The sequence below is a fragment of the Mesoplodon densirostris genome, chromosome 1, assembly GCF_025265405.1.
Source record: "Mesoplodon densirostris isolate mMesDen1 chromosome 1, mMesDen1 primary haplotype, whole genome shotgun sequence".
Lineage (NCBI taxonomy): Eukaryota > Metazoa > Chordata > Mammalia > Artiodactyla > Ziphiidae > Mesoplodon > Mesoplodon densirostris.
The window spans coordinates 105,752,539-105,764,628 of NC_082661.1; the positions used below are offsets into that span (position 1 = coordinate 105,752,539).

The 12,090-nt window shown below is 58.0% G+C and overlaps 1 protein-coding gene across 3 annotated transcripts in view; it reads right to left on the bottom strand.

Annotated features, from left to right (window-relative positions):
- Positions 1–1,297: 1,297 nt before the first annotated feature.
- Positions 1,298–12,090, bottom strand: part of SH3BP2 (SH3 domain binding protein 2) — a 40,158-nt gene continuing 29,365 nt past the window's right edge. For 2 of the 3 annotated variants that reach the window (XM_060106774.1, XM_060106763.1), the window contains exons 8-14: positions 11,833–11,946; positions 9,676–10,324; positions 8,166–8,289; positions 7,947–8,002; positions 7,461–7,542; positions 6,732–6,791; positions 1,298–6,376 (exon numbers count right to left, since the gene is read on the bottom strand). In XM_060106774.1, the coding sequence (XP_059962757.1) occupies positions 6,239–6,376; positions 6,732–6,791; positions 7,461–7,542; positions 7,947–8,002; positions 8,166–8,289; positions 9,676–10,324; positions 11,833–11,946 (1,223 nt within the window). In that variant the 3' untranslated portion in view covers positions 1,298–6,238. The remainder of the gene's footprint in view (positions 6,377–6,731; positions 6,792–7,460; positions 7,543–7,946; positions 8,003–8,165; positions 8,290–9,675; positions 10,325–11,832; positions 11,947–12,090) is intronic. The other variant, XM_060106785.1, reaches the window with a different exon arrangement.

Below are 12,090 nucleotides of genomic sequence, written 5' to 3' on the forward strand. Positions count from 1 at the left end.
AGCTGGGCCCGTGAGCCATGGCCGCTGAGCCTGTGCACCCGGAGCCTGTGCTCCGCAACGGGAGAGGCCACAACAGTGAGAGGCCCGTGTACCGCAAAAAAAAAAAAAAGAAAGAAAGAAAGAAATGGGCAAAGGGGAGTTCCCCAGTGGTCCAGTTGGTAAAACTCCATGCTTCCAATGCAGGGGGCCAGGATTCGATCCCTGGTCAGGGAACTAGATCCCACATGCCACAACTAAGAGCCAGCGGGCTGCAACTAAAAGATCCTGCATGCCACAATTAAAGATCTCGCACGCTGCAATGAAGATCTGGTACAGACAAATAAATAAACATTTAAAAAAAAAAAAGAAAAGAAATGGGCAAAGGACTTGAATAGACATTGCTCCAAAGATACACAGATGGTCAATAAGCACATGAAAAGATGCTCAACATCACTAAGCATTAAATTGCAAATCAAAATCACCATGAGATACCACTTAACATCCATTAGGATTGCTATTATTTTTTAAAAAGAAAATAAGTGTTGACAAGGATGTGGAGAAATTAGAACTCTTGTGCATTGCTGGTGGGAACATAAAATGGTGCAGCTACTGAGGAAAATGGTATGGTGGTTCCTCAAAAAGTTAAAGAATTACCCTATGACGTAGCAATTCCACTTCCTGGTATATACCCAAAAGAACTGAAAAGAGACTCTTAACACTTATTTGTACATCCATGTTCATAGCAGTGTTATTAACAATAAACAAAAGATGGAAGCAACTCAAGTGTCGTTGACAGATGGATAACAAAATGTGGTCCATCCATACAATGGAATATTATTTCTTTCCTTAAAAAGGAAATTCTGGGGCTTCCCTGGTGGCGCAGTGGTTAAGAATCTGCCTGTCAGTGCAGGGAACACGGGTTCGAGCCCTGGTCTGGGAAGATCCCACATGCCGCAGAGCAACGAAGCCCATGCACCACAACTACTGAGCCTGTGCTCTAGAGCCCGCGAGCCACAACTACTGAGCCCGCATTTCACAACTACTGAAGACCACATGCCTAGAGCCCGAGCTCCACAACAAGAGAAGCCACCGCAACGAGAAGCCCACACACCACAACGAAGAGTAGCCCCCGCTCACCCCAACTAGAGAAAGCTCTCACGCAGCAACAAAGACCCAATGCAGCCAAAAAATAAATAAATAAATAGATAAATTTTTTTAAAAAGACGAAATTCTGACACATGCTACAGCATGGATGAATCTTAAAGACATTATGCTAAGTGAAATAAGCCAGTCACAAAAGGACAAATGATGATTCCACTTGTATGACATAACTAGAATAGTCAAATTCATAAGACGGAAAGTAGAATGGTGGTTGCCAGGGGCTGGAGGAGGGGGAATGGGGAGTTACTGTTTAATAGATACAGAGTTTCAGTTTTACAGGATGAAAAGAGTTATGGGGATGGATGGTGGTGATGGTTCACAACAACGTGAATGTACTTAATGCCACAGAACTGCATGCTTAAAATGATTAAAATGGTTAATTTATATTATGTATATTTTATCATCATAAAAAAGTTTAAATGCTATTAAAGTACACCTTCCTTTTCCAAGAAAAAAAAAGAAAAAAGAAATACTGTCTTATGTAGGAGTTAAAAAAAAAACACAAAACTAGACACAACAATAAATATCAAGTAATGAGGAGCTCAATGAAGTTAAAAGTCACCTGAAGGGAATTCCCTGGCGGTCCAGCGGTTAGCACTCTGTAATTCCACTGCAGGGGGCACGAGTTCCATCCCTGGTGAGGGAACTAGATCCCACATGCATGGCACAACTGAGAGTTCGCATGCCACAACTAAGGAGCCCATGTGCCGCAATTAAGACCTGGTACAACCAAATAAATAAATTAATTAATTTTAAAAAATAGTTGGCATGGTGTTATTTGGGTGGTGTCATCCAATAAACTAAATTTGAAAAGAAAAAAAAAGATAATTAAGCAACAGTAAGTGAGCTTGGTATTGGCATAGAAACAGACAGACAAATGGAACAAAGAGTCCAGCCACAAACCTACACATATATGGATATATGGCAAGTGGTGTTGCAGATGGTTGGGAAAGGGACAGGTTATAAATAAATGATGCAGGGGTAGGTGGGGTAACCCTATGGGGGGAAAATGAAAGTGAATCCTTATCTCTTGCTATGTGCAAAAAACAATTATACAGTTGGAGGAGATATATATGATACATGTTGCTGACAATATTGAGGCTATATAAATTCTTATAGACTAATAAGAAAACAACAGGAAAATAGGCAAAAGATTTGAATAGACACTTCACAGGAGAGAAAATCAAAATGGTTAGTAAATACATGAAAATGTGCCCAACCTCATTAGTAATTAGCTAAATGCAAATTAAAGCCATAATTAAACGCCCACCAGATTGGCAAAGATGAAGGAAAGTCTGACAATACCAAGTGTTAGCAAGGATGTGGAACCAAGGGATGTCTCTTTTACTGCAAAATTCTTGGAAAACAGTGAAAGGCCCTAGAACTCAGGAGTGAGACTCCTGGGTACATACCCTAGAGAAACTTGTGCACACATGCATCACAAACACAGATAAGGCTGTTCCTAGTAGCACTGTCTGTGATTGTCCCAAACTACAAACTAAATATCCACCCACAGTAAAATGGATCCATGAACTACGATACAGTCAATGCAACAGTTTTTAGCAATGAATCTGAACAAACTACAGCTACGCACAGCAACCTGGACAAATCTCAAAGATGTAACGAGCAGAAGCCAGACACCAAAGCTTGCACCAGTATGATTCCATTCACATAACGGGCGAAAACAGGAAAGCACTGTGATGGATGAAGGCTTCATAGCAAAACAGGAATGTGAGCCTCCCCTAAGCGAGGGCAGGGGTTACTTGTGAGAGAGGAAGGGGGTGGCACTGAGCTGGGGAGGGCACACGGGGGCTGGTTCACTTCATAGCAATTTGTTATGCTGTACGTTTGTGTTCTGTTCACTTTTCTGGATGTGTTTCATTCTACCGGAAATGAAAGGAAAACGAAGGTGCCTCAGCTCTGAGTAGCTCAGAGCGTGACCAAGGATGCAGCTGGAGGGCGACGCAGGAGCAGCTGTCAGGCAGCCTCTCAGGTTTCTAAGGAGCAAAGGAAGTCTGAGAGAGGCAGATGGGTCAGGTCTGCTTTGCATCCCACGACTCTCCCTCCCGAGAGAGTGCTGGTGGCTTGATGCGGGATGGCCACTAGCAACCATCTCCGGGGCACAGACAGGGGGCCCGATGTGTGTGCAGGTTGCCCAGCCAGAGAAAGGCTGCGGCCTGCCCCTCACTGCCCCTCTAGAGACACACAGATTTGGTTCAAGTACCAGCTCTGCCCGATATTCCCTGGGTGGCCTTGCTGTCCTCTATGCCGTGCCCTCCAGAGGGCAGCCCAGTGCAGCCCAGCTGGACGAGAAGCCCCTTGGGCCCAGGCCCCTGGTGCTCAGCCTGGGGTGCCAGAAGCTCCCCCTCGGACCAGCAGGGGGCGTCCATGCAATGTGACCCAGAATTAGGGTGGGGACTGGGAACAACCTTGGCTTGTTTTGTGAGGTCTCTTCTGGTTCTAAAAACATCTTTTGACAATAAAACTCTCTATGAACAGAAGGTACAGAGGCTCACTGCACTCCTGATGAACTGCAGGAAAAGTAAAACCACGTTCAGTGCTCAGCTTGGAGAAGCTTCCCAAAGTGTCTAGGGCCCTCTTCCCTGGCACAGGAATTGAACTATCTCTGGACTCACCATCAGGCTGGGCAGGTCAGCGAAGCCTCTCTGAGCCTCAGTTTCCCTATCTGTAAGGTGAGGGAGCAGCACAGCGCCTCGGGTGGGGCCCCTGTCAGTTTACCCCCAGACTGCGGCTGGGAGGGCAGAACAGTGAGGCAGGTCAGTCTTGTCCCCCCCGGAGCTGTGGCCCCCTCGCTGGGTGAAGGCATGCCCAGAACTCCAGGAGGCAGGCTAACCAGACACCCTGCAATGACTGTCCGAGGCCACGCAGGTGGCAGGGAGCTAGGCGGGGGCCAGGGTCTGGGCTCAGCAGCGAAGGACATATCACACGGCTGGGTCTGGAATCCAGGCCTCTCTGAGCCTGGGTTTTCTCACCTGTAGAACAGTTTGCCTGGAGGGCAGCTGCTATTAGACCTAAGTCAAGTGTGCAGTTCAGCACCTTGAGTACAGGAAGTGCTCAGCCAGTGGTAACCACCCTCCAGCCCTATGTGAGGAATATAACATTCATGGCAAGTCTTGGGGGAGTGGGACCCCTTCCAGCCCCTCCTGCGTGCTGGAGGACCGTGCCTGGGGCCCCATCCACTACCGTCCACACACTCTAGCAACCGAGGCCCTGGGCCTGGGGTGTGAACTCACAGAGGAGGGCAGCTGTCCCGGCAGGCCCTGGGCTGGGCCTCCAGCAGCGACAGGCCTCATCTGTCCAGGCCAGAAGGACCTATCACCTGGCTCTGGATACCAGAACCCCCCAACCTTCCAGCTCAGGAGTCTTCAAGTATGAGCTGGCTGCCAAGTGGCTGCGTGTCAGCTAAAAGCATCAGTGTCCTGTGTCCTACAGCAATCAGCAGCACAGCAGACCCCAGACACTACTGGAAACGGCTTCTCTGATTTCACAGAAAGGGAAACTGCAAGCCACAGTGGGGACTGGTGTGCATCACTGGGCTCAGGGCAGCGGACTGCAACTGCAGGAAGGAGGAACTGCTGGTTTCCCACAGATGCTGCAGAAGGAACACCAGGGGCTCCGGTGCCCCCAACTCCACCGGGTGGCTGAAGAAGAAACATCTGTAGAGGTGGTGCTGGACGCTCGGTTCCTGGGAGGAGACAGCTGCTGTCTTCCCCGCTGCACCTCCAGGAGCCTCCCACCTGACTGGACTCCTCTCTCCTCCTCCAATGAACGACCTCACCCCAGGACATGCCCAGGGCAGGGGAGGGGACGTCCAAAGGGCCTTCCTCCGGGACCATTAATCAATGGCTAGTGGGCACATGGGCTCTTGTGATTTGGCTTTTACATAGCAAATTCCTCGTTCCCAGCACAAAGTGCAGCAAGGAGCAAATGACCCTGGGTTCCCTGCCAGCCCTGACACCCAGTTGAGTCTGTTTTTATGAGGGAAAAAAAAAAAAAAATCCAACCTGGATGGCCAGGCCAGGGAGAGCAGCCTGCTGGAATTCCATGGCAGGAAGCAAGGGGATGATCGGTGCTGGGCCTGCACCAGGCATGGATCAGAGGACTTGGGCATCTGGGTACCACTGTCCCCACCCACCCCTGGCTGACACAGGGCCTACTCTTCCTGCAGCACTGTAGCCATCACTTCCTCCAGGAAGTCCTCCTGGAGCCCCCAGGTGGGTTGCAAGCTCCCAGCCCCTGCACACCCCGCTGCCGTGGACGGTGGGCGCTGTGCGTACCTTCTGCCCAGTTGTCTCCCAGTAACCACTGGTTAAGCCAACGAATGACCCAATTACTGATGTGAGGGGCCTCTTAGCTCTGTAGCCTCACTGCCCTGGACCTGACTTCTGGCAGCAGAAACTGGCGTTCTGGATACAGGCTCTGGGCCCAGACTGTCCAACTTTTCAGGCCCTGTTCTGTTACCAGCTGTGGACCCAAGGGTAAGTCATTTAGCGCCCTGTGGCCTAGAAAACAAGACCACCTCCTAGAGGTCCTGTGAGCTGACCTGCTACAGTCAACACTTGGAGGCTGGCGTGGGTACTCAGTAAGGCCAGCCGTGCCCCCTTCCCAGTGCAGCCCTGGCCACCGGGGCAAAGGTCATCTGTGCTTTATTGTGCAGCACCGGCCCCTCACGGAGCCTGCATTGTAGCGTTCCTGGGGGTCCAGCCCCTGCCCCACCCCAAATACCCCAGCCCTGCCCAGCTCCCAGCCCAGTGCCGGGGGGGCGTGCCGGGGGTACCAGAATTTCTGTAAATCAAGTCCAGACTGGGCTCAGTCCTAGGCTCCTGGGAGGTGAGCAGGGTGAGACAGGAGAGCCCCACACAATTCTCTGGAGCCTAGGGCCTGGCCGAGCCCCGGGGGACCCAGCCTGCTGGGAGGGGCCTGGCCTGGCAATCTCTGTGAGGTGTCCACTGGGGAGGCCCCGGTCAGAGCACAGCGCTGGCTCCCGCGTGTCCTCCTGTGCAGGCCGGTCTCCTTCTGCGTGGCCCAGGGCTGTGGCCCCTAGGCTGTCTCTGCCCAGTAGCGTGCAGCACAGGTGTCACCTGGGCCTGGCGTAACCGTAGGGGTGCCGCAGCAGCAGGCTCTGGTGGCCAGGCAGCACGTGAGTGTGGTAGTGCTCCACCAGGCTGCCCACGCTCACAAACAGGACCTCGCCCTCCAGGTAGAACTTCGCCTCCTGGGTGGGGAGTGGGGTAGGGTCAGAGGGCCCGGCCAGCCGGCCCTCCCTGTAAGAGGGGGCGGTTGGCAGTAACGCTCTGCCCAGGGGACGCAGGCCAGGTCTGTAAATAAGCCGAGTGCCGAGGGCTGATCACCCCATCTCCTCCAGGGTCAGTGGAAGACACAGAGAAGCCAGGAGAGGGGGGAGGTGGGGCCGTGGAGAGAGGGGAGGGCGGAGGAGGGGTGTTTGGGGTGCTGGCCTCAGACCACTCACTACCTATGCTCTCCCAGGGAGACTCTGCCTTGACCCCAGCCAAGCCCCGGACTAGGGCTCCCCTCCCGCCCAGGGCCCTCGGGTAGGCCAGCCCGCTCACCTTCTCAAAGATGCGGTAGTTCCTCACTTTGCTGGAGGTTTCGTCCCACACGACCAGAACCTACGGGGAGAGGAGCGGGCAGAGGATGGCTCACTCCCCTCAGGAAAGACATAGACTCGGGGTGCGGGGGCAGCAGCGTCGAGGCTGGGTCCCTGGGGGAGGGTCACCCTGCCCATGGACAGCAGGGTCATGATGGGCGGCCCCTTGCCCAGGGACTCCTGCCCTCAGAGAGTCTGCTGAGACGTGAATGACAGTAGCAGGTACCTGGTCCACACTAGGACCATCTCCGACACTCAAGGGGAAAGAGGCTCAGTGAGGTCACACGAGTCACCCTTGGAGGGGCACAGGCAGAGCCAGCAGACCTCCTAACGTTCCCACGTCCGCAAGCAGCCTCCCCTTCAAAGAGCAGGAAGGGGAACCCCCTACCCCGTCAGAGCCCCGGGCCCCCCAACCCTTCCTATGCCTCACGCCCGTGCTGGGGAATGGGCTCCACTGCAGATGGTGCTGAGTTCCTGAGAATGGATAGGGAGAAGGGGCTGTAGACCTCAAGGATGGAGCCCGGTTGAGAAGCCAAGTAAGAGGCTGCGCGGGGAAATGAGCTACGAACTGTAGAGTCCCGTGCTCGCCTGTCAGCCCGGGTGTGTAGAGAGCGGCAGACCCCATGACGCAGCCATCCTGGGGGCCTTTGCACAGCAGGGTGACGGTTGAGCATCCCCCCTGGGTGCCTACCTTCCCCACCTTGGTGGAGGAGTTCCGGATGCAGTAGAGGCCATCCAGGGGCTCTCCCCGGGGGCTCGTGGCTTTGAACAGCCTACAAGAACACAGCCATGCGAACAGGTGAGCCCCCCTCGGACAGCTCTGTCAAGGACCCTCCAGCCGCCCCCCACCACGTGGCTTTCTGTCGTCCCAGATTCTGCAGCTCAGGTTCCGAGAGCACTGGGGACCATGAGGGCCGGCCACACAGAGCCCAGGGCGAGGCCAGAGCAGGGGCTGAGATGGCAGGAGTCGTTCTTTCACCGGGTTTCTCGTAGCACTCAGCTGTGTTCTCGTGCCAGTAACTGCCCAGCACCGAGGCTGGAGAGGGGGACCGAAGAGCAGGAAGACCGGAGGGTGTGCATTCGTGCGTGTGTGTGTGTGTGAGTGTGTAGAGGGGGCGGCAGAGAACCTCAGGTCTGCCAAGACAAGGCCTTGGAGAAAGAAGAGCTTCACACTGACCTTTCCACTTCGCAAGATTCCGTGGTGTTGATGAAAACTGAGCTGGGCAGTGGCACCTGGAGGGAGGCCAGCATGGTCAGCGTCAAGGCCCGGGTGGGGCTTTCCCCGCTGGCTGCCAGCCTGTGCCGGGAGCTGGGGCTTTGCACCGTGTTCCACGCCCCCAGCTCTCCCGCAGCTGCCCACCCCCGTCAGAGATCTGGGCGCTCCACTCGGCCTTGCCTTCTCATAGTCCTCATCAGAGTCCTCCCCACCAGCGTCCGCCGGCGGCGTGTCAGCCTGCGCGGGTTTCCGGGGTTTTTCAAAGGAGAAGCTCCTGAAGCTCTGCCCGTCGGGGGGTGATCGCCTGGAAGGGGAGCAAAGAGAGGAAGGCCGTGTCGCTGCCAGACGTGGGACAGGCTCCCTCTGCTCCCCCCAGACACTGCTCCCCGTGCTGTCAAGTAACCACACCAAGCCTGGGAACCCATGAGGTCTGGCGCCTGCAGCCCTAGTGGCTGTCAAAGGCTCAGGACCACAGAGCTCTGGAGGGCTCCACGCTGACCGCCCTGGGGTGGCAGCAATCACCTGATGCCTGGCCGCCTGAGCCGGGGTCACCGGCAAGGGGGGTCCTGGGCTCCAGACGCTGTGGGCAAAGGGCCCAGCGCTGCCACTGACCAGCTCTGTGACCTCAGCCAAGTTGCACTCCTCCCAGAGCCACGGGGGATGGATGTGAATGGGTTGAGCTGAAGGGACACGCCCCTCACTGTGGCCACATGGTCCGAGCCTCCAGGGCTTCAGGGAGGGTTAAAGGAGGCCACCCTGGGATGGGCTGCCAGGCTGTGGGTGAGGCTGTGCTGTGGACGATCAGCTCTGGCACATGCAGCCCCGTGGCACTCAGGTCCAGATCCACAGCTCATGAACACATGAGCCAGCCTACAACTTTGCGGCCCTCACAAAACAGAACCATGTGTGTGCCAAGGGGTCCTCCCAGGCACTTCCACATGGGTGGCAGTGCTAACAGAGCCCTAGGGAGAAGGGTGCCGTGGTCAAGAGTACTCAGGAAGAACCGTGCTAGTGTGCCTGCTCAGGCTCCCCACTGGGGCTCCCGGAGCCTTCACTGCTGAAGGCCCTGCGGGCTGTGGGTGTGAGGACACACCAGTCTCCCGGCACTGCCCAGCAATAAAGCTGCAAGTGTTTTGAGCAGGCCTCGAGGTGAGTCACACACACGTTCCACATTCCACTGGCAAGTGGCAGGTTCCCAGTTGGGAAGGGCACAAAGGCAGCCTCGGTGGCGTCAGAGCCAGGGTGGCATCTGGAGCCCCAGACAGGGCCGGGAAGGGCACTTCTGGCTCAGGAGGGCTCAGTTCCACACCTCCCCACAGCGCCCGTCCCTGGGCAGGCTGGCAGTGCCCGGAGGGCCCTCACTGCACGGCAGGGGCTCTGGGAGGCCGGGGTGCCCAAAGCCCCTCCTCGCCCACTGCTCCCCAAGGCAGCCGCAGGCTCCAGGCTTACCACCCACAGGGCTGGACCTCAAGGGCCAGGCGGGACACCCCCGGGAACCCCCGCGTTAGGTGTAGGGGAGGCCGTTCAGCCTAGGCAGCCCAGGGCCATCAAGGCGCCTTCCTCCCCCAACACAGGCCAGGGCCGCCTGGCGCCCGTCATGGGCTGCGTGCCAGAGGCAGGGAGGTTGGGTCGCCGGTGGGAAGACAGGCTGGGGAGGGGTCCCGGTGGCACCAGTGCAGCACAGACTCACTGGAGGTGGAGGAGAGGCGGCTTTTCTGGCCTGGGCAGGATCGCGGGCCGGGCTGCGGCCTCGGGCGTGGGCAGCTTCAGTGCGGGAGGCCGGGGGGCCACGGCGGGCACGAAGAGTCCGGGCTTGGCTGCCTCCCTCGGGGGGGCCACTTCAGTCACCTTCAGGAGCTTGGGCTTGTTGGCCGGCACAGGAGGGGGCTCAGGTGTGGGTGGCCCCCGAGGGGACAGGTGGAAGGACTTGAGCTTGTCACAGTTCCTGGAGGTGGTAGCAGCTGTGCTGGCAGAGCTAGGAGAGCTGGCGCTGTGGCCAGGGACCTGGGGCTCTGGGCCGGGGCTGGCGTCCTCGCGGAAGCAAGGTGGCTTCCGGCTGGGCACGGCAGGCAGGCCGCCCAGTGGGGGTTCACTCACCCTCCGGGAGGGGGCAGGCACCCTGGGGCTGGGCTCGAGCCGCCTCGGGCCCAGCAGCTCCCTCCTGGAGTCCTCGGGGGCCGGGCTGGCATCGGGGATGCTGCGCTTAGGGGGTGCAGGCGGCAGCAGAGGGCCTGGGCCCTTGGAGGAAAAGGAGTGGGCCCGGGGCACATCAGAGAAGACGGGCTTCCTGGGCGTGGGCACCGGAGGTGGGGGGTAGGCCGGTGGGTGGATCAGGGCATCTGCAGAGCAAGGAGACCCATCTGGTGAGCGAGCGTCCCCTGCTGGAGGCCGGAGCAGCACCACCTCTTCCGGCAAGTGATGGCCAGGGGCAAGCAGGCGTGCAACCCCTCAGCCCCCAGCCCCCAGCCTGGCCGCCCGCCCTACAACCCCGATGCCCAGCACTCCCGATGCAGCCTTCCTTCTGGGACCCTGGCCCACCCCAGGCCACCCGGCCCTCCCTATCTGTCCTCCATACGGCAGCCTGTACAAAATTCCTGAAGCCCAGGTGTCACATCAGGAGCCTTTAGCTTCCGGGGGAGCGAGTCGGGGCGAGAAAGAGAAGGGGCAAGGAAGCCTCCCAGGACTGGGCCTCAGCTGGGGCGGCTGGGATTCCCACTAACAGAGGGGAGGAGGAAGGGCGGGAGCAGGCTGGGGGAAGCTGGGGGTTGGGTTTGCTCCTAACAAGTTGACAGCGCCACGAGACACCTAGGGGACGTCGAGTGGACTCCAGGGGCCCAGGCCCAGAGTTCAGAGGAGAGGCCCTGGCTGGAAATGTCAGGAGTCAACAGCCGGTCGATGACACTGGCTGTGGCCCAGGAGCAACAGGAGGGGAGCGGGCCAGGCCTGAGCCCCAGGGTTGTGCGCGTGGGCACCCCGGGCAGCACAGGGCTGGGCAGGAGGGGACCTGGAGCACCAGGTGTCTGGGGCTGGCGAGGCAGGTGAGGGCAGGGAGGGGGCCCTAGGCCAAGTGTCACCCTCGGGCGCTGGGGTGGGAATCCTAACGAGAGGCGTTCTGGGTGAGAAGCTGGGAATGCGCAAACAGGTGTGCAGGAGCGCTGGGCCCCTGGAGGTCAAGGTGGGGATGAGGGTAAGGTCTCCACGGGCACTCTCCAGCCGGGGGTGGGGCAGACAGAGGCAGGGCTTCACCAGGGCTGCGGTCACAGGCCCGAGAGATGAGAGAGCGAAGCGGACGAGCGCGGGCGCAAAGACCAGAGGACGGACGAGGGTCTGATGTGGGCTCGGTGCTGGCCGGCAGGTCCTGGTGGGCTGAAGGCCTGTGGGAGCTGGGGCCCCAGAGGGAGGGAGCCAGTAGGAGGGAAGAGGGCTGGCCCCAGGTGCACTTGAGGGAGACACAGCTAAGAGGAGGCCACGAGGAGTGGAGGGGGGCAGAAGACAAGGTGGATGGAGAGGAGGCCAAGGAACAGGGAGTCCCCGGCCATGATGAAATCAACAAGAACAAGAGGAACTGAGGGAGGAGAACTGGGGGTGGAAGGAATAGCGAGTGATGGGACAGACGGCAGGACAGAGGCATGGCCCTCCCCCACTCATCCCTGCGCTTCCCTGGGATGCCTGGTACAAGCCTGTCTCCCTTGCCTGGCTGAGTGCTCTGGGGCGTGGGGGTGGGGTGGGGTAGTTGAGTGACCATCTGGCCACAGGTGCTCACGGAGAGCTCTCCTCCTTCCCTGTTCTCAGCCCCCAGGGCCAGCCCTGGCTCAGCATCCCACGAGTGGGGCTCCCCCTCACCTACCTCTGCACCGCCCCTCCCCCATCCCAGGCCAACTGGAGGAGGTCAGAGGAGCAGGGGAGCACAGCCAGCCTCTTCTGCTCTGTTCCTCCCAATACTCGGGCTGAGGGAGAAAAACTGAGGCCCGAGGTGGAGACGGTCAGGCCTCAGGCCACCCAGAGCCGTACCCAGGCTGACAGCCCCAACCCAGGGTGGGGAGCCTCTGCTCCAGGCCCCAGTCCCTGTTCTCTACTCCCAGTGCTCCCCAGGCCCACCGGCTGC